The sequence below is a fragment of the Pelobates fuscus genome, chromosome 4 (genome assembly GCF_036172605.1).
Source record: "Pelobates fuscus isolate aPelFus1 chromosome 4, aPelFus1.pri, whole genome shotgun sequence".
NCBI lineage: Eukaryota > Metazoa > Chordata > Amphibia > Anura > Pelobatidae > Pelobates > Pelobates fuscus.
Genome location: NC_086320.1, coordinates 147,855,868 through 147,883,390, shown reverse-complemented (window position 1 = coordinate 147,883,390; position 27,523 = coordinate 147,855,868). Strand labels below are relative to the sequence as shown.

Genomic DNA, 27,523 nt, shown 5'->3' with positions numbered 1-27,523 from the left:
GATACATTGCAATAAAATGGATCACTCATGGGGCTAAACAGTGACAGATGCTATCCCAAGTCTTGATGTTCTTTTTGTGCATGTTACCTACATGCCTATAGGTAAAGGTGATCTGATTTTCCCACACTGCTGCCAACTCACTAGCCACTTGTATAGGTGAGGGCTGTGACCCGGGGCCACTCCTTATTATTGCTGTTGAGCCCACAAGTTAACTCCTTAAGGACCAGTAATATTTCACGCGGTTTACTAACGTGTGAGAGACAAATGCCGGCATTGAATGTCCTTATTTTGCGAATCTACACAGCTCTGCCCCTGCTAAATGAGTTGCACGTTCTATTTAATACAGAACCTTGAGAGGCTGGTTGTTCTGACTGAATTACTCCTCCATTAAGCCTTAAAGGGTTAAATCCCATTGCCCCGGAGGTGTGTTATGTCAGACAGAGGAGGGCCTTGTTGCCTGCAAAGGGGAAAGTGGCTAGGGAGGAAAAATAAGGGGGAAAGGAAGCTTAAAGGGAAGGGAGGCAGAAAGCTGCTGTTATCAGCCACCCCTCCTCCTATCTCATTCACACCCCACCCCCTCTCCCTGTCTCTAAGCCTCTCCCCCAGTAGTCAGTGCAAGGGATTTCTCATTCTGGATACATTTATTTCCTGCTTTAGAGGAGTCACCTAGAGATCTGGAGCATGGAGGGGCAGTGGAGTGGGCATGGCCACTAGCAGAGAACAGGTTGGCGTTCTGCATCAGGCTTGTACCAGGGGCCCCCTGTTCCCCTAGGCGCTGTGGAGCTGGAATCGGAGGGGAGCTTTGCTGCTGATTGGTACCATTGAACCATTGACGAGAGAAGGGCTGAAAATGACAGAAGAAAGCTCAGAGGTTCCCAGAGAACTGATAGGTAAGAGATCACTGCGTGTGAATATATTGAATGCAGCGAGAGAGCACCTATTTAGGCTCAGTGCCATGATGTGCCCACAGGTTATTGCCCAGTGCGCCCCGGATTAACTCATTAGTGGAGGTGATACAATGTTGCCATTCAGTTGTAGAGAGGTTAATGTAGGTGGGAGTGGCTGTGTATACTATGCTTGTAGTGTATTGACAAGCATAGTAAATCCCCAGACAGAGTGGGCAAGGAGTTTAAGGAAGATCAGGATGGATTTCTATACTCTGGTTGTATCCCTCATATGGGGATTAAAGGTAATTTAATCTCTGTGATGCTGAGTGTTCTATCCTGATAGAACTGCCGATGGATATTTCATCGTGTCAAATTAAAAACTGCAATTGGGGGAAACAAAGTTTTTTTTGTTTGTTTTTTTTTAAATATATATATAAATAAAAAATGCCTTTTTTTTTTATTTAAAAAAAAAAAAATAAATTAATTTCCAAACACTAGAAATGAATGCTTGTTGGAATTCCTAACACACTGCCAGTCTGATGTTAACATAGTAGAAAATAATGATGGTGATAATAGCCAATCTGATCCCATGAGCCTGATGGAAGCTAATAGTGAGGTCTAACATGGTTAGATCTAAAATGAGGATTCACAGAAAATTTAAAATTTAAGGTCAAAATAAACAAACTGGAAAAATCCTCTCTAAGTCAGTTATCCTTTCAGTTTGGCTACTCTGGCCTTAAAGTAGAAATTCACTTTGAATTATCACTTTAGTAAATAAAGTAAATGTCCCTCTAGAGATCAAAATGTTAAGCGCATCATTTGACCTACAATCACTCATGCCAAAATACTTTTGAGGCATTACATAAAAAAAAAAAACTGCCTTAACATGAAATTCCAAGATTTTGCACTGTGTGTTTAGTTTGTCTAGGTAAACCTCTCTGTGGGGTTATATGTTTATATTTCCTGTTTGTGTCCAAAATTCCACATGTAATTAAAGATGTTAACTGCTTTTACGGATTTATCTGTACTAGTACAATAGCTCAGGGTTCCAGCTATAAACATACTTTATATACAATAGGGTTCATTGGCAATATGTTAGAATGCCAAGTTCTCTAACAAATCACCAAAAACAATTTATTGCAATTGCCAGTAGTTGTAGTGACACGTGATCTGATAATTCTATGAAACAGTACAGTTAATATTTGCTTGAATAGTGCCTTAGTGCTGTATGTCAAAACCCTTGGTGATCTTTAATGGAACCTTTAGTCACAAAATAATCATTAATTTAGAAATACAGGGTCCTTTTATATCCCTGTCCGTGCTGTCCATCACCTTTGTTGTGAAAAATGAAAAATAAAGATTACTCACTTTATCTCTAGCGCCAGAACTCATTCACTGCAGCACCCACTCCGCATCCGGTGATGTCAGCAATCATGCTCAAAGCAAAGCATTTGATTGGACAGCACATCATGTAACTCTTTTAATATAATAACAAAATGCTGTTTTGACTTCTTCTAGTGACTATCTTTCTGAGTAGATTAAAACTCGGTCATATCAACCACGTGTGATTGCAGGACCAAGTTTTATTTGGTTATGGAGTTGAAAGTGCCACTAGTAGTTGTCAGGAAAAACTTCAATGCTTTACATTAAAAAATTAAAAGCACAGGACCACTGTTCCCAGATTCCACCCAGTCTGAGTCCGGATGGTCTTGTAATTGGATAATCAGACCTGAGTAAGATAAGGCTGTGCTATGTAAGCCCTACTGTCCATATACAATACATAAATGTAGGCTCATTCGTAATCTCTCTCTTGCTGGGTGATACACTAGAGAACACACTGTTGGAAATAGTAAGATGGTTGTCCCTTTATAAAAGGAGTGTAGTGGTACTGAAATGAAGTATGAAGGACATCAAGTTGACAGATGATAAACATAAGCAGCTTCATTGGAGTCCTCCAATTGTAAGAAGAATAAATGGTTTACTGTGGGAATTTCGGTGGTCTGGTGAATATGATGTACTTATTCCAAACCCATGGAGAACATATTTCAGACTGTGACCCAGAGGTTAAGAACCTCATGTCCAGTGACATAAAGAAGGTCTGCCAGATAGTGTTCCATGAGATCAGTGTCATCTTGTCACCTTGTTTTGTGGAAGGAGATGACATGCGCACAGTAATCAGGTGTTCAACCGCTATCTGTCCTGTCATTTTTAGTTTAGGTGATGATGAGAAGCTGAAGAGGAAGTACCATGATATGGAGGAAGTATACTGTCCGGTGGTGGTGTTTATAGCGACTGTTGGGAATATATGTACACTGTTATTTACTAAATCATGAATTGATTGAAATAAACTTTAGGCCTAAATAGGTGAACTAGAAACATTCTTCACAACAGTTAATTTGCAATTCCCTGGATAATTCCTGGAAATTTATGGTTTACAGAATATCCCTCTTGTTGTTTATGTCCATAAACAGTGGTTTTTTTGTGGGAATGTTAATGCAATTAGGATATACCGTTTTTTCCACAGAAATCTTTTTAGGCCAGCTTGGCTTGAAACGTTTGTTGATATATTAATCTATGCCTTCATTATAGAATGGAACCTACATAAGCAGAGAGTTCATTGGTAACAGTGCTGCAGGTCCTGGCATGTTAGTGAGGATTGCCTGCTCTAGGGCATTTGAGCTGGAAGTTTTATAAACCTTTTAGGTTATGTCATAGCACGCGTGAAAGTTAGTCCCTTTTGACAGCCATTTAAAAAGCATGGAACGTTTTAACAATATTAAATTTTGTGTCTGTTTTTAACTCCATAAGGTAATAAGCACAGGTCTTGACTCTGACTTACTGAAAAATACAATGCATTACTCCCATTCTATAGTGTTATGGGAATGAACTATGTAGACAGATAAATTCTGCTTAACCAGCAAAAAAAATTCAGATATCCTGCTAGGACTTGCCCAGACGAGATTCTTTGTCTTAAGGGCACAGTTATTATAGATACAATGTAAATTAAAAACCACAGCTGTAATATAACAAAGCATTGCTGTTAAATAATTGATTCTTTGTACACTCCAATCAGATCTCACAAAATTCATGTCTTACTTCATTACCAATCTTTTTGTGTCTTCTGTGTATAAAAATGTGAGCTTATAATTGTTTGTACCAGTAATCTACATTCGATAGCAAACATAATTTTATTAAAGACACGGAGGCTCCTATTATGCTACTCTTTCTTTAATTCTCCCTCAGCAGCGAAGAGAGATATATGCAAAAGAGAGAAAAAACAAAATAACATTAGCATATTGGCAGTGCTATCATTGGTATCCACCCCCTTATTATATAAGGTGTAGCACTCCATGCTTCTTCCTCTTTCTTCGCTGCTCCCTCAGACCAGATAAGTACACTCTCCTCTTACCTATAGTGTGCTCTGGTGGGATTATATTGTATTTGCTCTGTTTATTTGCTCTGCTTATTAGGATGCTCTTTATTATTTAATCCCTTCCCACTGCATTTGCTCATTTATCTGTTTTTTGCTGTACATTGCAATTTTCTTGTGTGACCGTTTTATACTCCGTTTCCCCTTTGGGTTTGTCTGTTTCCCTCCCTTTCCTCCCCCCTCGGGTTGGGGCTCCCTTCCCCGGTCACACTCTGCCCCGCGGCGTTTCCCGGCACTAATTTCTACACCGCCGGCGGACCTACTTTCGTCCGCACAGCGTTTTCAGTTTACTTTCAGTTTCGTGAGCGCCGTGCATGCGTGGTGACTCGCAGCGGTCATTTTTTTTGGTTTCTAGTCGCCTATTAAGGTGGCGGCCATTTTAAAGAACTAGTACATCGTGGGATTTCCTCTCACATGATCTGGGAATCGATCCTTTCTCTCTCCAGACGGGTACAGTCTATTTATAACAAATATATACTTGGAGCTATCCTCCATCTCCCTGTACCTTTTCCCATCCTGTCTGACCCGTACGAGGACGAGCTCTCGGAGGGCAAAAGCCTCCAGGGAAAACAATTCCCCTTGGCACTGACACGTGCCTCGACACAATCAGGGGCGCCCGTGACCCTAAAGATATACCTCTATTTGACCCTGACAACTTAAGACACCCACGCTCTGCTGAGTGGGAACCCTCTGAACACATCGCCCAATACCTAGCCCTCAGGGTGCGTAAGTCCCTCTCCCAAGAGGGCCGTAATAAGTTGAGAGCGGAATGCCCCCGACCCATAATACCTGATGATGTGGCAAAAACCCCAGAAGTGGACCCTCAGCCCAGTTTCTAGCCAAAACCAGCTGGAAACCTAAGAGGGGACTAGACTATTCCCTCCGCAACTGTCAGGACAAGTTCCTAGACACACTGGGTCCCGTCACTAAGCTGTATGATCTGCTGGAAGCAGCTCAGTCGAGTGAGGCACCATTGGATTTTGATGTGGCGTTTGGCTGGCTCCAACGCTTGGTCTGCATGATCGGCAACGCCAATACAGCCATGTCAATGGAACGCAGGAAAGCTATCCTGCTGAAGATTGAGCCCAAACTGGCTAGCATGGCCTCCTCTGAACCAGGAGCCTCGGCTAAGGGTCTGTTATTTGTCGAATCCTTCGTCAAAGATCTGGGTTCCTATGTTAAAACCTTCACGGCTCTGGATAAAGCACAATCGGCCATTAAAAGAGTCTTCCACCAAAAGGTTTTCGGTGGGGCCGGTAGAGGGAGGAGCCGTCTACCCGGCCGCAATCCCCGAGGTTTCTCCAGACCGGGCAGAGGCTCCATCAACACTCCAGCAAAACCAGTAACGTTCCTTCACTCCATTCTTCCCCTCTCGAGGAAGATCTTGGAATGCCCAAGGCGGCAGAGGAACAATCCCAGGAAAACGCCTTTATGGTGAGTACAATTTTTCCCATATAAATGTGGGGGGCAGATTGGCATTGTTCTCTCAGACTTGGAGATCGAGGTCCTACGAAACAAAAATGCCATAGAGGAAATCCCTCTAGATACCCCAGGTTTTGTGAGCAACCTATTTTTAGTGCCGAAAAAAGGCGGGGGTGTCCGCCCGGTTATCAACCTAAGACCCCTCAATGGCTTCAACCAATATCGTCATTTCAAAATGGAGGGCATACACTGCCTCCGAGATCTCCTCCTCCCGGGAGACTGGATGGTGAAACTCGATCTACAAGATCCGTATCTCACGATCCCGATAACACCGACGCACACGAATCTACTACAATTCCAGTGGGGTACAAGGAAATGGCGCTTCTGCTGCCTTCCTTTCGGTCTTTCCTCCGCTCCCTGGTGCTTCACGAAAGTGTTGAAACCAGTGGTTGCATTCCTCAGATTACACGGAATTCGTCTCATTATCTACCTGGACGATATCCTCATACTGTCAGGGACACAATCCCTTCTGTTGTCGCACCTGTCGTGGACCCTTCACCTCCTACAGAACCTCGGTTTCCTGGTGAACTGGGAGAAATCGGTGCTACCCTCTCAACAGATGGAATTCCGAGTCGACTCCATCCAACAAATTCTGTGCCTCCCGGCGGACAAGATGTCCAACATCAAAAAGGAGATAAGGAGGCTAATGAACCGACCAGCCATTTCTCTGAGACAACTGGCTCGAGTAATCAGCTTACTAGCGTCCTCCATCCAGGCGATCTTCCCGGGACCACTTCACTATCGGGCGTTGCAACGCCTGAAAGCATCTTGCCTAAGGAACGGTCAGTCGTACGAGACCAACATCACTTTGGACGAAGAATCCAAGGAAGATTTTCGGTTCCACTCCAGTGGTACATAAACCATCTAGGAGGTACAAAATCACGCATCCTGGCGGTTTTGGCTCGAGACTTCTGGCATTATTGTTTGCGAAACAATGTGTCGGTGACCGCGGAACACATACCAGGCCTAGACAATTACACCGCGGACTGGAACTCCCGATACCTGAGGGATTTAGGGGATTGGAGACTTCAACCGAAGGTATTCTCCAAGATCGCACGACTATGGGGTCCCTTGAGTGTGGATCTCTTTGCGTCCAGACTGAACACACAACTTCCTCAATTTTTCAGCTGGTGACCGGACCCAGAGGCCTTGGCAACAGATGCTTTTCTTCAGGACTGGACCAGGGGACGAGCATATGCCCCCCCCCCCCCCCGTTCAAACTGATTGCCCGGACTCTGGCGTACATTTGACGCTACAGTACCACATTGGTCTTGATAACACCATGCTGGAGATCTCAACCTTGGTTCCCTCACCTTCTGGAAATGGCGATCGCTTTCCCACAGTTACTACCGGATCAAACCTCCCTGTTAACCAATCCGGATGGAGAGAAACAACAACCTGATAGAACGGGGAATCCTTCGGCGCATGGCTCCTTTCCGGGGACCCTGGGAAATCACAGAAGTTTTGAGAACAACTACCCAACTCTTGGCGAACGCCTGGGCACCAGGAAGACGGTGCACATATGCTACGGCATGGAGAGCTTGGTCCGATTGGTGCCTGGAAAAATCAGTGGATCCCGTATCAGCTTCTGTAAAGACGGTACTAGACTTCCTCACACAACTGTTTGAATCGGGCAAAGCATTCCGTACAGTCAACATCTACAGATCAGCTATCTCGGCAGGTCATGATACTGTGGACGGAATTCCTCTCAGACAGAACCCCCTGGTCTGTCGCCTATTCAAAGGTGTACGTTTCTCACGTCCACCAAAATCCAGATATGGATCCTTTTGGGATGTCAACATAGTGTTCAAATTCCTAGAGGAATGGCCCGACAACACGGCACTGTCAATTAAACAATTGTCAGCAAAATTACTTATGATATTCTGTTTACTATCCTGTAAACGAGTGTCAGATGTAAGGGCTTTGGACTGGCAAGCCCGTATGTTCACTCCGGAAGGAGTGTCCTTTGATATTTCACGGAGAACGAAATCGGCGACTGAGCAAGTCTTCTTCTACCCACGACTTCCAAATCAGCCAAATCTGTGCCCGATACTGTGCTTAAAAGAATACGAATCCCGTACTTCTCCCCTACGACCATCAAACGACGTTCCTTTGTTTATTTCACTGAAGAAACTGCACCTTCCAGTACCTACACCTACTCTCGCCCGTTGGGCAAAATGGTTTATTGGCTTCGGCCGGGATAGACGTCAGTCTTTCAAGCCCACTCGGTCAGAGGCACTATGGCTTCTAAAGCATCGACAATAGGATGTCGATTGGAAGACATCCTGAAGGCCGCAGACTGGTTCAGCTTTGAAAGAGCATAATAGGAGCCTCCGTGTCTTTAATAAAATTCCTTGATTTTACTATTAACATGACGTAAAGTCATGATTTTATTAAAGACACGGAGGCGAGTATTATTCCCTCCCGCCCTCCCTGGGTGGAGGGATTGGATTTCACACGGGTATCGACCACAGATTGGGTGTGTCTTAATGATCAGATTACCATATTAGAATGTTTCCGTACGTCACTCAGGTAAGTGACTATAATTTGATGTAAATAGACATAATGTTAATTAAAAATATCATATGTTATGACGACATGACAACAATTTTGTCCATAATAAGTCAAAGGCCTATGTTGGGGTATATGATACAACCAGTTACCAACCAAATATTACCATATTTCTCCTCTCATTTTAGACTGAATTATGCTATCAAGGTGTTGAAGTTTCGATACAAGGTGCTACAGTCCACCCATAAAGAATGGACATTTGACTACCGCCCACTGTTCCTGTTCGGGCCAAGTTTATCGTTCGGTTATTGATCTGGTCTTCGGATCGCTACAGAAAGAGGAAGAAGCATGGAGTGCTACACCTTATATAATAAGGGGGTGGATACCAATGATAGCACTGCCAATATGCTAATGTTATTTTGTTTTTTCTCTCTTTTGCATATATCTCTCTTCGCTGCTGAGGGAGAATTAAAGAAAGAGAAGAATAATACTCGCCTCCTTGTCTTTAATAAAATCATGACTTTACGTCATGTTAATAGTAAAATCTAGGAATTTATATGGTATTTATTTGTTGTAGTTGTCAGCTTTTAAGATGGCTGAAGTGAATGTGGGTGTGTAGCCTAACTTAGGGATGTGTCAGGTGGCTTCCACACCACTGACTGGTTAACTGCATACAGGCAACCTCCTGTTCTTCCACACAGCCCTTCTCTGTAAATAAGGTAAATCTGAATTAATATATCGATTTGGTATCTTGGGGATGTGGGACATTGGAAGAGCAAAATGGTGCACGGCTCCTAAATTGGGACTGCACTGCTTAAAGTGAGGCAACTAAACAAAGTAATTTCTATTAAGAAAGATGGTACTTACACAAACTACTTTCCAAGTGTTTATGCACATTACTGGAATTTCTATTAATGAAAAGCTCTGAGGTGCATTCATACACACCAAAAATGAGCAGCTTCAGAAAGCAGGCTGGGTACATTTGAGCCCCCAGAAAGGTACTTACCGGTAGTTTGGGAGGTATGTAAACATCCTTTGGAAAGATTGATGCTGATTTTTTGCACTTAATGCAGGTGACCCGATGTCGCTGCTTTTTATTCACTATGACCTCATGTTTTTCCTTCTTTCCAATCCTGCCTTGTAGAATAGACTCTTTATTTATAGTGTACCAAGGTATATAACGGAAACGGCACCTTATTTACACTGTGCCCACCCTGTATTGTGGAAACTGCACTTTTTTAAATTCATGTTTTTCCCTCAGAGCCCACCCTGTATTACTGAAACTTTAACCCCTTAAGACCGCAGCCAAATGTACAAGTTGTGAACCAAAAAAAATGTAAACAAACCACAGATTTTGACTATATGTCTGTTCAACAATAATTTACCTCTTTCATACTAAGTGCACCCACACTTATTATATATCATTTTGTTCAGGGGAAACAGGGCTTTCATTTAATATCAAACATTCATGTATGGAACTCCATTTTATATGAATAAAATCTAAAAAACTTGAAAAAATTATGAAATCTTGTTATTTTTCAATTTCAGCATGGCAATTTAACTGTTAATGTCAGAATACTATTCGGTTTTCCTGCAATAAAACATACATATTTGTATTCAGAAATGTCTCACGAGTAAAACAGTACCCCCATGTATAGGTTTTATGGGGTTTTGGAAAGTTACAGGGTCAAATATACGACTTGTCCATTATTTTATTTTCTGCATAGAAATTTGACAGATTGGTTTGAGTGACCTAGGTTGCCTTTTAGACCGTATGGCAGCCCAGAAATGAAAATTACCCCCATCATGGCATACCATTTGAAAAAGTAGACATCCCAGGGTATTCAAAATGGGGTATGGCCAGTCTTTTGTAGTAGCCACTTGGGCACAAACCCTAGCCAAAGTTAGCGGTTTTTTTTGTGTTTTCTTTTTTTTACATAAAATCTGTACTTTCACTGATAATATTATTGTTAGTATATAGTTTACTGCCCTGAAACACTCCTAGTTCTGCTCAGTGAGGTCTCACGAGCGCCATGGTACCCCCCATGTATAGGTTTTATGGGGTTTTGGAAAGTTTCAGGGTCATATATACGGCTTATCCATTTATGCTTTTTCACCTTGAAATTTGTCAGATTAGTTTGCAGTGTCCAGGCTGCCTTTGAGACCGTATGGCAGCCAAGAAATGAAAATTACCCCCATCATGGCATACCATTTGAAAAAGTAGACATCCCAGGGTATTCAAAATGGGGTATGCCCAGTCTTTTCTAGTAGCCACTTGGGCACAAACCCTAGCCAAATTTAGTGTTTGTTTGGTTTTTTTGCATTTTTCACATAAAATCTGTACTTTCACTGATAATATTATTGTTAGTATATAGTTTACTGCCCTGAAACACTCCTAGTTCTGCTCAGTGAGGTCTCACGAGCGCCATGGTACCCCCCATGTATAGGTTTTATGGTGTTTTGGAAAGTTACACGGTCATATATACGGCTTATCCATTTAGGCTTTATTACATTGAAATTTGGCAAAGTGATTTTCTGGGCCTATATCGCATTTGAGAGAGCATGGCAGCCTGGGTAATAACATTTCCACTATTATGGCATACCATTTTCAAAAGTAGGCAACCCAGAGTATAAGAAATGGTGCATTGCAAGATGTTTGGTCTAACCACTTTATCAGAAATGAAGGGCCCACATAGGGGTTATAGCTTTATTTGTGCTTTTTCATGCACATGAACTCCATTTTCACAGGACATTTCATATTCCTGATATGAGTTATTGCAACAAAGCCTCACTATTTGTATTTAACATTGTCTCCTGAATGTAACAGTACCCCCATGTACTAGATTCTCTGTTTTGGGGGGGAAGTCATGGGGACAAAAATATTAGATGTCCTTTTCAAAGTTGGCAATTTAACAAAGTGATTTTCTGGGTCTATCTCGCCTTTGAGAGAGCATGGCAGCCTGGGTAATAACATTCCCACCATTATGGCAAACCATTTTCAAAAGTAGGCACCCCAGAGTATAACAAATGGCATAATTTGAGATGTTAGGTCTAGCCATTTTAACAGAAATGCTGGGCCCATGTAGCGATTTCTACTTTGATTTTTGTCTTTTTAATCAGATAAATAGCATTTTCACTGGAAATGTCATAATACAGATATTAGTTAGTGCACTAGAGACTTGGTATTTTGATTTAACACTGTCTTCTGAATATAACGGTACCCCCACGTACTATTATTTCAGATTTTACTGATAAGTCACAGGGCGAAATATATTAGATGCCCTTACAGCTTGTAAGTTTGCCAATATTATTTTCTGGGCCTATGTAGCTTTTCAGAGAGTATGGCAGCCTGGGTAATAACATTCCCACCGTTATGGCAAACCATTTTCAAAAGTAGGCACCCCAGAGTATAACAAATGGCATAATTTGAGATGTTAGGTCTAGCCATTTTAACAGAAATGCTGGGCCCATGTAGTGATTTCTACTTTGATTTTTGTCTTTTTAATCAGATAAATAGCATTTTCACTGGAAATGTCATAATCCTGATATTAGTTAGTGCACTAGAGACTTAGTATTTTGATTTAACACTGTCTTTTGAATATAACAGTACCTACATGTACCATGTTTCCAGGTTTTTATTATATCACATGAATAGAACAGTACCCCACATACACTTTGATCTGAAGGCAGAGAGAGGCAGATAGATCTTTGATATCACATAGAGAGTCACTGTGCGAAAAGTTTGAGAAGTAAAAAAAACGAAAAAAAAAAACTATTTTTTGTAACCCTTTCAGTGCTAATCACAGCATTAACCCTGTGATCAGTTTTTTATTGGGAAGTCACATTTCAAGTACTACAAATGTAGTATTTTGAGTTGTTTGGTGTAGCCACTTTAGAATGGCTAGCGTAAACAGGGACAGGCCAAGGTCAGGGGAATCCAGAATTCAGAGTAGTCGGTAAAACAAGCCAATGGGTCGGTACAGGCAGCTAACAAAGCGTAGTCAGGACAAGCCGAGGTCAGAAATCCAGGTAAATCAAGCAAACAAACTGCCAAAGTCCCATACAGAGTGATTCAGAAATTCAGCTCTGTATGGTAGACTTTGAAACAGTCTGTTATGCAGAGGGCGGGTAGAGATGGGCAGGTTGGACAATAAAAACTGGAGTCCTTTCGGACTCCTTTCTTGTAGCAAACACGGCACTTTTTTTGGGGAGCTTTTTTACTAGGGGTGGATGGGATTCGGGAAGGGAAGTGTTTGCCACAAAGTCTTTGGAGATCTCCTGATTCCAAAGTGGGATTGGGGGGCTGGGTAAATAACATACGGGACAAAATGCTTAATGTGAATTCGAGGAAAGGGCAGGGCCTACCTATGACCTCTTTTGTATAGAGGACATAGGCATTGAAAATTGCAATCTGGCTCACGTAGATTGCAATTTTCTTGTACCAGGTCCTAGTTTTTCGGTTCACCAGATAGGGCTGTATGCATTGGTCAGCCAAGTCTACTCCCCCCATAAACTTGCTGTAGTCTACAATGCACTTCGGCTTTTCCAGATGCTCAGTGCTACCTCTCACAGACACTGGCACTGTACTTTCGTCATGCATCGTAGACAGCATGTATACATCTTTCCTATCTCTGAAGCGAAGAGCAAGCAACTCATCCTGGCGGAGAGCTGAAGAGGAACCTCTACTGCTTCTGCCACTTGCCAGGGCTTGGGGGAAACCCCTGCGATTCTTCCTCACTGTGCCACAGGCTAGGGTTTCAAAACAATATAAATTTTTAAATAATTCTATACTGGTATAATAATTGTCAACCCATAGCCTATATCCCTTATTCAACAAGGGAAGGATTAGATCCCAAACAATCTTGCCACTTGTACCCACAGAATCAGGGCATCCTGGTGGGTCAAGATGGCTATCCTTCCCCTGGTAAATGCGAAACGCCCATGTGTAACCAGTACAGGATTCACATAATTTATAAAATTTAACGCCATATCGGGACCGCTTCGATGGAATATATTGCTTAAATAGCAGTCGACCTTTAAATTTCATAAGGGACTCGTCAATTGAAATATCTTTATCGGGGACATAATTTTCAGAAAATTTGTCTGACAGGAGTTGAATAAAGGGCCGAATTTTATATAGCCTGTCAAACAGTGGGTCGTTTCTAGGGGGACACAGCGAGTTATCATTAAAATGAAGGAATCGCAGCAGTTGCAGGTAGCGATCCCTCAACATAACCTCAGGGAAAAGAGGTGTAGCCAGGATACGTTGCTTGCTCCAGTAGGACCTGATACTGGGCTTTTTTACAATACCCATCATTAGGGTTAAAGCCCAAAACCGCTTCATCTCTGCGACATCCGTGGGTCTCCACATATTCCTGCGACCATGATGGGACCCCGGATGTGCAGAGAGATACTGCATAGCAAACAAATTTGTTTGCTGAGCCATGAGCTCAAATATATCGTCTGACATAAAGAGCTCAAAAAAACGAATTGGCTCGCAGTCGTCCACTGTTACAGTGATGCCAGGTGTAACAGTGAACGGCGGTATTTCTGGGGCCATCATATTTGGAGGCACCCAGTCTCCGCCTGGCATTGGGCTTGCTGAGCGTCCTCTTGTGAGTGGTGGTGGGGCACCATCACTTGAGGTCTCACTCAGAGGCTCAATGTCAGAGGCAGTGATAGTGTCACTGTCTTGCAGAGTGTCACTATCACTGCCTGCCAGAATGGCATACGCCTCCTCGGCTGAGTAGCGACGTGCCATTCTAGGGGGACAAATTAATTAATTTATATACTAAAGTGGGTAATTAATTATCTACCTGCCTAACACCTACTACCCGCCCTCAAAAAATAATATAAATGTACTGATCACAGTATAGGCAGCTGCAATCAGTACACTGAAAGGGTTATTTTCAGATCTATAAAAATAACCCTAAAAAAAAGTCAGTCTGATCAGAGAGCCCTCTGATCACAGTGATCACTGATACAGTACTGTACAGCAGATAAACTGTACAGTTTAGTGATCACGGCAGCGGGGAAAGGGTTAAGGGAGATTTGGGTTGCTGCGACTGACACAAAGGGTAAAAAAAAATTAGAAATAATTTTTTTGACACAAAAAAGTTTTTAAAACTGAAAGGGTTATTTTTTGATCTGTAAAAATAACCCTAAAAAAGGTCAGTCTGATCAGAGAGCCCTCTGATCACAGTGATCACTGATACAGTACTGTACAGCAGATATACTGTACAGTATAGTGATCACGGCAGCGGGGAAAGGGTAATGGAGATTTGGGTTGCTGCGACTGACACAAAGGGTCAAAAAAAATTAGAAATAATTTTTTTGACCCAAAAAAGTTTTTAAAACTGAAAGGGTTATTTTTTGATCTGTAAAAATAACCCTAAAAAAGGTCAGTCTGATCAGAGAGCCCTCTGATCACAGTGATCACTGATACAGTACTGTACAGCAGATATACTGTACAGTATAGTGATCACGGCAGCGGGGAAAGGGTAATGGAGATTTGGGTTGCTGCGACTGACACAAAGGATCAAAAAAAATTAGAAATAATTTTTTTTTGATCCAAAAAAAAAATAATAAATAAATACCCTAATCAGGTTGATCACAGTAATATGCTGTGATCAGCACTGAAAGGGTTAAATAAAATATAAATTTTAAAACTTTGAAAAAAAATTTAAACTTTCTTTTTCCACAGGAGCTGCAAAAACCACGATCTCTCTGCCTCTCTCTCTCAGATCGAAGTGAGGTGAGGAGAGGGGCAGAGACAATGTGTCAGCCAGTGATCTGAGATCATTGGCTGACACATACTAACAGTGATCACAGTGACTGGCTGTCACTGTGATCACCTCCTACAGATCGCGGTAATTGGCCACAGGGGGATGCCTGGGAGGTACAGGCATGCCCCCACCGCGATCTGTAGGGGGCTAATGGCTGCAGTTACATGTGTCAGCCAATGGGCTGACACATAGTAACACTGATCGCACTGACAGGCTATGGCAGCCTGTCAGTGTGATCAGACTGCAGCCTGACAGTTCAGATCGCGGTCACTGACCCCAGGGGGGCTGCCTGGGGGGCCAGGCATGTCCCCCGACCGCGATCTGCTGCAGAAGAATGCGGCCGGCTCCATGTGTCAGCCGATTTCAAATCGGCTGACACATGGTAAATACCGATCGCAGTGACAGCCTGTCACTGCGATCGGAAACTGCAGACCGCGGTCCCCAGGCACAGGGGGGCTGCCTGGGGGGCCAGGCATGCCCCCCGACCGCGATCTGCAGCGGCCATGTTCCGCCGGCCACGTGGGGCTGAAGACCGCCCAGGATGTACTAGGCCGTCCTGCGGCGTTTAGAGCCACCAAAATAAGGACGGCATAGTACGTCCTGCGGTCTTAAGGGGTTAAAAAAAAACAAAAACGATCCAAATAACTGATACATAATTTGCTTCATTTAAAGTGACTTTACTAAGTTTTCATTAGAGCTTGAATTTAAATCCTACAAAATTATCATTCCATATAGAACATAAAGCAGGAAGCTGCATTTTATGGCTGCAGTGGTAAGCCTGACTTCATTGGCTATGAAATTTGCACACCTTTAACATCTTAATCTATTGCTAACCTTTGTCTGTCAGAGAGACTTTTAACACAGTTGTGCTAATAAATGACCCAAATGTAAACAAACAATGTATAGTCTACTGCGAGGGGGCAGATTAGCAGTTCATATCTTCCATTACCAGGAGCTTAAAGAATTTGTGGGTGTATTGGAGAACTAGAGCTAAATACAAAAGATAATTTATATAAGTAGAGAACATAAAAAGGCACTTTAAGCAACGTCACCACTAAAGCTGCCAATAGTAGTTTTATATGGATTTATTTTTCTCAATGTTGGGGACCAGCACCAATTGCTTCAATTAAGTGTTCGTGAATAAACCTTTATTTATTGAGACAATGAGGAAAAACCATTTACATAGGTGCCCCATATCTCTACAGCCCTTGTAGTGGTTATGGAGCTAGTATACTATGTGTGCACCACCCTGGTTCAGTACCAAACAATTTTCAGTGGACCCTAGATACATGTTCCCTAGATCCTCGCTGGCTGAACGACTAATTTCAAGTTTGTTCTCAATTTGATTAAAATGTGGACACCATTTATTGGCTGACCGTCGGTTGGCAAACTCATTTGATTAATGACATTCAAATTTGTACAAAATGGACATTGGCAATTGGAACTGGAAACTTACTCCATGGTGCTACATTGTCAGTTTCAAAATTGTAATCTTCTAATCCATCACTGTAGTCTGGTGGATTCAAGTCCCTAGCAGGAGGCTGGTAAGCTCACTCTTACAAACCTACTGAACGTTTGAAGCTTCCCCTTCCTGTTTAAGATGAGAATACTATTTGGGACTGTTGCTAACTTTTTTACTATTCCACTGCCTGCTGTCTGGGTGCTGATCTCTGGTTAACTGGAATGGGCGCTGTCTAGAAGCCTACTTGTACTAATTAGGGAGATTACATCAAATGCAACAATATGCATATCTGATGCTCCCATACACTAAACCCAATGTGACATTTAAAAAAAAAAAAAAAAAAAATGTAAAAAACGCACAAAGCACAGTTGGGGGGGAAAAAAAGTAAAGTCAGTTATAGGTGTGTTCTCTAATGCACATTCGTTCCTCCCCATAGGAAAGCATTGAACCAATGCTATTCCATCCAGATTTTAATGATGCTGGATGTACTTATGCAGAGCATGAGGATGTCCTGCATCAGTTAAGTGACCAAAACTTGCCTAGCCACCAGAAAGTGCCTCAAGTGGCTGCCTGACAGCCACTAGAGGCAGTCTTGGTCCTGCAATGTAATAATTGAATTTTCTCAAAAACGGCAATGATTTACATTGCAGGACTGCGTGGGACTGGGACACTGCACCCAGACCACTTCAATGAGGTGGAGTAGTCTGGGTGCCTATAGTGTCCGTTTTTAATGTGTGCTTTGGTCCAAAATGTTTGAGAACCACTGCTCTAGGCAAACATGACTGGATCTTGGACAGAAGTTAAAAAAAGTTGAGTTGTGATTTCACTTCTTACTCCCACAGTGCAACCAATATAAATGATGCACCTATATCTAGTCTGCCTTATGAGAGAATCAAGCACTACTTGTGCAATTTTACAGCACACTTTTTTGACAGTGCTTTCTCTTAATGAGTATACGACCGCACTGGTTGAAAACAAATGAGATCAATATGCCTTTCACAGACTGCTTATGGGAATAGTCAGTGCTAACACAATATTGAGCTCTGTAATACTGCTTCTCCCAAAGCTCAGTGAGCAGGAATGTGTTTTTAAATTGAAATTTTTATTAATGTTATTTTTTATTTTAATAGTAGCATTGTTTTTATTCTGGGATTGCAGACCATAATAAACATGTTGTTTGTTTTAATAATCTTGATATTCATGAATGAAGCTTAAGTAATCCAAACTAGACTTTTTTTAAATTCATTTTATGAGGTTTGCACGTATTGTGGCCTTGACATAGTTTCCGAGATATTTCCAGCCAACATTTATTTGGGCACTCCATGATATGCTTATTAACAGTATAGATTGTATGAAACGTTTATTTAATGTATTTGCGGTACATTTTTAAGAATTGTTTTGTAATATTTTTGTTTAATTAGATTTTGTATTTTGTGTGTTGACAGAAAGCATTAGGGATGTCATTGGGAGGAAAATTAAGATTGCAGTTCGGAAGAAAGTCAAACTTGAAGTCAAGGGAGATAAAGTCGAAAACAAAGTGCTGGTAAGTTGATGCGATATGTAGAGATTGTAAATAATTAAATTTTATTTTTGTGTTTGCATTTTCATTTCTACTTGGAAAAGGGAAGTTACATACAAATCATATGTTTTGGTTTCGCAACAATAAATATTGACTAACAAATTAATTCAACTAAGATGTGTCCTGAGATCATCCCATATTATAAAACTAATGGATTAACCCCAAGTGGGACATTTAAACCCACTCTATCCATGGCGGTCAACAGGTTAAAAGACGAAAAGACAAAGGGGAGGAACAAAGTGTATGATTTATACTTCATGAGAAAGTAATAATAACTTTTGTCCTCCTTTTCTAGAAGAATAACTTAAAAAAAATAAAAATAAAAAATAAGCCTACACTTCTAAACTGGCTTTAAAAATCACTTGACACTGAATGTGTGGATGATCCATAACACTCTCACCAGGAGGGAATATTCACTTGCCAATGGCCAATACGAAGAACCAGTAATGTCCCTCGTGGGTGTCTGCCTCTTATCTATCTAGTTAAAAATATTAACTTGCTACATGCAAATGATGATTTAGCTCTGATGAATCTAAATTCCATGTCTTAGAGGCTTGCATTCGCGAGTAACTTTTAAACCCTGGCTAGTCACGTTGGAACTAAAAATTTAAACGTCTCTTAAATAGATTTACAATATAGCAATTGGTTTTTAAAGTGGTTTATTCAAACATATGGATTCAGTGTAGTATTACAATTTTTACTAATTCTTTATAATATTACGGTGGAAAGTTTGAATGTTGGTCACATTGTCAAAAATAAATATTTTTAACCCCTTAAGGACCAAACTTCTGAAATAAAAGGGAATCATGACATGTCAGACACATCATGTGTCCTTAAGGGGTTAAAGTGGCTTTCTGTGCCTATATTTAGAAGCTCCAGGACCAGTGCTACTTGCCTATATTTAGTAGCTCCAGGATCAGTGCTACTTACCTATATTCATGCTATGCCTGTACCGTGGGGTCTTCATTCACAGAACCTCCATCTGTTTGTAAGATGGTGTTCGCTGGAAATCTCCTTCTCCGCCTTTCTAGAATCTGCGCATCAAATAACATGCGTGCCTGGTGAAGACCTTGGGCAGCTTACAGCACTGTGTTGACTTTTGGGATCCTGCAAGAGTCAACACAGAGAACTGTTGGGGGAAGGGAATTATAATAATAATAATAATAATAATAATTTATTATTGGTATTTATGTAGCGCCAGCATATTCCAAAGCGCTTTACAATATTATCAGAGTGGGAGATTTGACAATAAATAAGACAATTACAAAAACTTACAGGAACAATAGGTTGACGAGGACCTTGCTAAAAACAAGCTTACAGTCTATAGGAGGTGGGGTATAAAACACAACAGGACAGGAGATAGCAATTAAACACAAAGTAGAAAGCCAATGCCAAACTCGACAAACTCGACTCAACTTGCAGTCCCTATTTTTTTATTGTGTATTCTGATTATGAAGTCTTTTCACATACACAAATCATAAAAGACGTCATAAAAACTGTCTGACTAGTAATCTTTAAAGAATTTTTAATTTTGGTTTTCTCATCTTGGCTGATGGGTAGATCAGAGGCACAGTTTTAATATGACCACCAACTACTAATGCAGTTTTACATTTCATTTGCATCTAGACATAAGTAGGAACTACTAATTTTCTAGACTTTTGCAAATGATAATTCAAAGTTTAAATTAACACATTTATGTTGTGGGCCATGCTTATGAAACAAAGATTTTGAGCAAGGCTGCATCTTCGTTAAGTGAGGCTGGCATAGTACCTAGTAACCACTGCTAGCCATGGGGGTTACGGCATCTAAAAGAAAATGCTCAGACTTCAGGCCTCAATTCATATGGACTCAATGCTACTCTGACATTTCTAGTGTTCTGACAAAACCAAACATTGAAAGAAAATGTGCACAAATAAGATGACAACCTAAAAAAATTATAACTATGGCTAATCTCTAGCACTGGAATAGAAAAAAAAAAATCTCCCCCTGAGCACCAGAAGGTGACTGTTAAATGGAGAAATGCAGTGAAAGAATTACCAAGAACAACATAAGGCCAATCCTGAGAGCTTGGTCTAATTCTGGGCTTCCGTGCATTTCCTAGTCCTCTGACCAGGCAAAGAGTATTCTGATTATCGCAGATTCCACAGGGCCTACATTTGACTTGGTCTTTTGAACAAGAAAAACTTTAGTACACAACAATAATGCTGTACATCATATATTTCGTCACATATATCACGTCATCCCAACATGTAAGAAATCAATATGGTGGAAATAAAATAATTTACTTTTGCAAAAAGACTAGACTAACATCCCTTAGTATATCTGTGGGGACAACCGTTTAACTGTACAGCATGCACAAAAAGCAGAAAATAGGCAATAGGAATGATCCATCCAAGGACCACAATATATCCATTGACCTCTGTCAAATGTAAACTGTATGATTATCATTTTGTCTCTTCATGTAGAAATGGCCTTGTAGGGAAATTGGTTTTATCTTAGTCCTTTAGTCACAAATACACTCTATTGTTTTATGTTTTCTTTTCATGTAATATAACTAGAGCCTTGTTAGAAAACACCTGCACAAATGAATAGCTTTTTTTGCTAGGTGCATTCAAAAAAAAGTTCAGTTTCTCACCTTATCTATATAGCTGCTGTCTAATTGCAGTGTTGCAGATTTAGATGTATTGTTATAGTCCGTTTATAGCTTCCTGTTTTGGTTTTGTCCCTCTAATCTCTCACCTTACTACTTATGTCATATTTTTATTATGCATTAAAAAGACATGATTGCTTAAACAGGAAGTTGAGATATATACATACATATATACATACATACATACATACATACATACATACTGGGCAATTTCAAGGCAGTAACCATTTTTTAAGACACAGTTGTTGGTGACTACTTTATTAATTGGGAATTCAGTAGGATAACATCAAAGGTTGTTCCTTGCCTACATTGTTTTGTGAATTATTTACCTCCCCCCCCCTTTTATTTCCTTTTTAGCTTTTCTCATTATCTTGATCTCTTAGTTTCTTTGTGTTCTTGTCAATCTCTTGATGTGTTGTATATACTTTTTTTTTTTTTTTTTTTTGTCTGAAAGGATTGTTTTCCTATAATGTGTTTGCTTTTTTATATTATTTTTTTATTTTTTATTTTATGTATAAATATATATTTTTTTTTCTGGCGACATTTTTGATGCATGGCAAAAGGTTAAACACCAAAAAGATAACAGGAGAGTACAATTAAGAGGATTTGATCTCAATATTTGCCTTATATGCTTGCAAACTTTGCTATCCCTTTACATCTGTGTAATCTATATACATGCTTGTTTGCAATAACATGTAACATAATTTGTATGTATTTATTGTATTACATACACATATTAATGCGTGTATTAGAGTGCTCTTTTTCTTTTCCTATAAATATTATTATTAAAAATGTAGACGGTTAGAGAATAGTGCAGTGATTAACTAATTGGTATACCTGACATTAGCGAAATATTACATTATGATACTTGGATTGGAGTATCATGGGAAATGCAGTGCAGGCAAATCGTGGGTGCCAAATGTCACTGTCCCTAAATAAAATGTCTTGATTTAATGAATTTGATAGTGATGCAGCTATTGGAAGCATAGATCCCAACCATGCATGCCCTGGTGAATCTGTGCCTTGGGTTTCTTCATGGGTCATGAATCTCAAACCATTCTGTGGTGGTTTCCCATCATAGTTTAGATGGCTGAGGGACCAGGATTCCATGCCAGCATGGAACCAGATAAAAGAATGCTCAAGCTTTATTTTCATTCCCTTCACTTCTTGCTAACAGTAGACTGACTTTGATTCTGTTACCACAGTTACTGCATAAGTCCCAGTAGAGGCTCTGTTGATGAAGATGATAGGACCATATGGAGAGAGCCTGTCTCTACTATTGTTGCAAGCCAATGCTGTAAGGCTGCTTGTTTCTTCTACCTCTACAGATGCTTAAACTGTAAGCTACTTCAGTAGCAGCATACTGAAGGGGACACCTTCCTGAATACAAGCTACGCTCCACAGTATATAATTCATTGTGAGGCCATTTTTAGAAGCTGCATGAGACCAATTGTGAAGGTAGATCTGTTTTACATATTAACGTATATTTTAAAAGAAGCCAACCATTTCTGTACACTGGTATGATGGTTAAAGGATTAATGCAAAATAAATGTGTGTGTGTGTGTGTGTATATGTGTATATATATATATATATATATATATATATATATATATATATATATATATATATATATATATATATATATATATATATATATATATATATATATATATATATATACCGGGTATGTATATATATATACCGGGTATATATAAAATACTGATCAGATAGTTTAAAATAATTGACTAGATTTTGTAAAGTGGCCATTTTTCATCATTTAACCGTCGAGAGTTAAATTTGTATGATTTACTAATCATTTGTGTAATTCAACCTTCATTTGTAATTAAATAATCTAGTTTGGTGTGACACACACTCTCTCCCCTCTCTCCCCTATATAATGTTATACTGCACATTAGTTCTTATAGCATAAAGTGACTATGCAATGCGTGCTCATACCATACAAATATTTAGACAGATAATGAGGAAGTGACATTTCATAATTCTCATTCTGCAAGATAATAGTTTGGACTTTGAGTGCCAGGGAATCCTCCTGATGTCAAATTTCTTGAAAATAGTTTGGCATAAATCAGAAGGACTGCACCTATGACTACTTTTACCAAAACCACTACATTAAACTAATGGTCAATGTGCTTGGAGTGTCCCTTTCATTATTTTGATCATAATTGTCATGTTAACATTTTTCTCACACTATTTATAGACAAACGTTAAAAGAACGCTATTGTGTCAGGAATACAAACCTGTATTCCAGGCACTATAGTCCTGAGGTTTCTCTTTAGGTGACCAGTACCCCTCCGATCTCTGTAAAAAGGTGATTTTACTCACCTTTTCTCCCCTGCCACATTGGTCTCATCTCACCTGGCTTGAGATCATTAAACTTCATGATCTCAGTGAATCCATTGTTTTTACATTACATTGGGAGGCTATTGTGCATGCATGACAAAATGCTGCACTTTACCAATCAAGCTCTTTTCATAAAGATGCATTGAATTGTGCTGAACGTGAGTGCTGCACACTGCAGAACTGGACCAGGAAGCACCTCTAGTGGGTGTCTGAGTAGGTGGAACTAGGCAGTAATGTAAACACTTATTTTTTATTTATTTTTATTAAATGAAAAAGCATTGTTTACATTGAAAACTTTGCAGATAAATCAGACACTACTACCTTATGCTGTAGTGGTTCTAGCGACTATAGTGTCCTTTTACGTTCTGTTACTGTAACGTGGTACCACATGGTGCATTCACATTGGCATTCCCTTTCAGGAATGTATGCACTTCACTATCGTAAAGTAGCTACCACACTGTGTACATAAAAATGTAGCAAATTTAAATTGATTTGAGCATAATAACTGCTTGTTAATTGTTATAATGTCGGCTACTTAATGTACATTCTAGCAAAAATTAACATAATTCACTGAGCAGCTAAAGTGAAAAATTAACAGGTTTATAGAACATATCTGTATGTTAGCTGACCTCCCTGGATAAACATTCACTACCGGAAAAGTCATAAAAGGACTCTGCTAACTGATGGGGGTAATTCATTGAAGGGAGCATAAAATCCCTTAAATAAAGGGCTTACTGTTATTTTTACTCCCATAATCCTTTAACGCAGGCATGGGCAACCTTGATCTTCCACCATTTGTTATACTACAATTCCGATGATATTCAGCCTTCATCTGACTGGCAGTTCACATTACGAGTAATTGTCCAACAAATTGTGGACTGTATATAGATTGACTGTATAGCCTTTAAGCAGTAAGTGTTGCAGTTAGCAGGTTTGTCTCCCATGTTAGATTTGTGTAGGATCCACCAATATTGTCGTGAAGTAGTGGTGGGCTTAACACAATTTGGCCATATGGTGGAACTGAATCCCCATATGTATTTGCTAAGATAGTGAAATTTCAGTAGCCTTGAAATCTGTGTTCGCCCTTTTCCTTAATCTGTATTTTATATAAATGTTGGTCTTTAAGGCAGCAAGGCTTGTGAGCAATGCATATTCAGAGTGTGCTCCGAATTCCTTTTTTTTTTAAATTTTTTTATTTTTTTTGCATAGATTGGACATACCTGTTTTATTGTTAGGTATTTATTGATCTCATGGCCAATGTTTGCAGTTCTTTTTCAAAACAATAAGGTTTTCCTTGACACCCATAGGTCAACCCTTCTTTGGACACAGTGATCATGCACAGTTTACATTTCTGCGTTTAAGCGGGAAACTTTTCCCAGAGACATAAGCACTGCAATTTGTGTTGTTTTTTTTTTTTGTTTTTTTTACCCTTTCATTGAATATAACATGCCAAAGAATAGCTTATTTTAAATCTGCCATTTACATTGTAATTATATAGGGCACAATATACCAATATTTGCTTGCTGTTAACCTTCCATATATTAGTCCATTTTAATTATTTTTATGTTCAGCCAGGTTAACCAACCATACCAGGTATTTAAGTGGGGCTGATAACAAAGTTGCCAAGCTTTAGGAACTTGACACACCCTGTTCGCAGTCCCATGGTAATGTTATCGCTATTTCCAGAATTGATTTTTTACTTCTCACTTCTGATTGTAGACAGTTTTCTTATTTTCTATTTATTTATTTTAAATTTAAGTCAAATATCTACGTTAAACCCTTCCAATTAAGTCATTTTCCACCAAAATGAATTTGCAAGCTCCCATTTCTGATTGTTTATTTCTTTATGAGATTTCGAGCTGAGCGCTGCTCTGCACCTGAATTGTGTGTTTCTTTGAGTCCATTTATTGCTAAATCATTAGCTATGCAACTATTACAGTCAGGGCGCTTTGTGTGTTGCCTGGGGCAATTCATTCTTCTCATTCCTCTGTGGATTGAAGTCTGTGATTGCCATTGGCAGGGAACTCGACTGTACATCAATGTTTTTTATAAATGGTTTACTCCCGTCAATCCTCTCAAACAATGATTTTGTTTTGTTTTTTTATTTCTTAATGCAAAAAACTTTTATTATGTTTAAACTCCACATTTCTTATATATATTTTATTATTCCATTGAAACATCTTCATATATTTGCATGCCGCGCCCCAGTTTGCCAGCTATCACATCAATCCAATTTTGTTTCTAACCAGTCCTGCCGTTTGTAATATAAATGTTTATTTACTCGATGTCCTTCTGTTCACCCTTTTACTCATCGAATGTCAATATTCACTTATTTGTGCTTTCAAGTGTGGCTTCCCTTCGGATTTGATTGAATGGCCAATGTACTGATACAACAGTTGAATGAGAACTGTAGATTTTATAGTACAGTTTAATATCACATTCTGAATCATGCGTTGTCAGTGTGATATTTTTTTTTTTTTTTTACATTTTTTAATTTTTTTTAACCCTTTGAGAACCATGGCAGTTAGCAGCTGCTGCATCCTTCCTACCACTTAAATCTTGAATCTGAATGTATCAGGTTGTTGGCTAAAGCCAGTATCTCACTGTATGAGAGAGAGAGAAAATTTTTTACATGTACTACACCAAAACAGATTTTTTTTTTGTCTGCGTTTCCTAAAATAGAGAGTTCCCATGGAAAGCCATTTAATATTTGAATATATCATTTTCTTACCTCGAGGCTAGATTAGTTTGGGATTTAAGCTCCTGTGTAAACCAAGCATGCAAGTCCAAACAGATTGTAAATTCCATTGGGTGCTTTATGGGGACCAGAATGAATTTGAGTGAAAGGAATGCAATTCAAACAAATGATTAGTGAATCATACAAATTGAACTCTCGCCGCTGTTAAATGCTGAAAAATGTCCACTTTACAGAATCTAGACAAGTCCATGTGTCTTGCAAATAAAGTGGCTTACAAATGGCCTTTGAATGTTTCAATAATACAGCATTTAGTCTAAACTTCTATATCTTGCTGTCTGTCTATTTGTCAGCTGTTTGGGTTTGTACCCTTTATAGATAAAATGAAAGCTATTCAAAACTGCACTGGTGTATGTGTCATTATAGCACCTTTAAAACAACTCTCTCTTTTTGTCATTTTTTTTTAAACTATCTGATAAGTATTTTTTGTTTTTGTTTTTAAACAAGCAATATTTACCAGTTAAGGATAGGATTTATTTTTATTTTATAAACTTTGATGCGCTATCATGGAATTCCATGATAATTGTTCAACATCTTCACATCGACTTACTGCCTGCTAAATAGCGCAGGTTATCGCAATGTTTTTAGTTTCAGTATAATGTCACATTGTAATCAATCTATATGGGATTTGTTCTGGTCTTTCCTCCCTCAAGTGTTGTTACTCCTGTGTCTGTCTCCCTCCAAGTCAACGGTGCTACCATCAGCTCCACCACGCAGGCTCACTGCCTAGGTGCTCTCTTTGACTCCGACTTCTCCTTCACGCCTCATGTTCAATCTATCGCCAAATCCTGTCATTTCCATCTCAAAAACATTGTGCGCATCCGCCCCTACTTAACGCCAGATGCGACTAAGGTGTTGGTCCATTCCACTGTCCTTTCTCACCTTGACTACTGTAATCCGCTTCTCAGTGGTCTTACGTACTCCCAACTTGCGTTGTTACAGTCCATAATGAATGCGACGGCGAGGCTCATCTTCCTGTCCGCCCACACCTCCCAAGAAGGATTTTTTTTTTCCTAGCTTGTTGCAAAATTGTGCTTCAAACTGTTTTTTTTTTTTTTTTTGCCTTCTTTTGGATCAACAGCACAAAACAAATATGAGGAAGGCTGAACTTGATGGACGCAAGTCTCTTTTCAGCTATGTAACTATGTAACCTCCCATGCCTCACCCTTCTGTCAGCCCCTACATTGGCTTCCTATAAAATATAGAGCTCAATTTAAAATTCTGGTTCTTCTTTTCAAATCTCTACATAATGCTGCTCCCACCTATCTATCCTCCCTTATACACAAGTATGTTCCGTCTAGGCCCTTACGATCTGCTGAAGACTTACGTCTATCTTCTGTCCATACTCCCACCTCTGATGCTCGCCTTCAAGACTTCTCGAGGGCTGCACCGTTCCTGTGGAACTCTCTTCCCTGCTCCGTTAGATGCTCACCCAGTCTCCACTCCTTCAAAAAATCATTAAAAACTCACTTTTTTCATAAAAGCGTATCAATTAAACTGTTAATAGCTCCTGACTAATTCCTCTTCTGCAACTGTCACTAGTCTAATACTATCCTTACCCTTTTGTGTCATTTTACCCCACTCCCTCTAGCATGTAAGCTCATTGAGCAGGGGCCTCAAC

At 39.9% G+C, this 27,523-nt stretch overlaps 1 protein-coding gene across 3 annotated transcripts in view; it reads left to right on the top strand.

The window, feature by feature from the left end:
• The first annotated feature begins 536 nt into the window (after positions 1–536).
• The window catches only part of CARMIL1 (capping protein regulator and myosin 1 linker 1), a 231,920-nt gene continuing 204,933 nt past the window's right edge, over positions 537–27,523 (top strand). Inside the window, exons 1-2 of one of the 3 annotated variants that reach the window (XM_063451656.1) lie at positions 537–890; positions 18,003–18,100. In XM_063451656.1, coding sequence (XP_063307726.1) covers positions 851–890; positions 18,003–18,100 — 138 coding nt within the window. In that variant the 5' untranslated portion in view covers positions 537–850. The remainder of the gene's footprint in view (positions 891–18,002; positions 18,101–27,523) is intronic. The other 2 variants (XM_063451655.1, XM_063451657.1) reach the window with 2 other exon arrangements.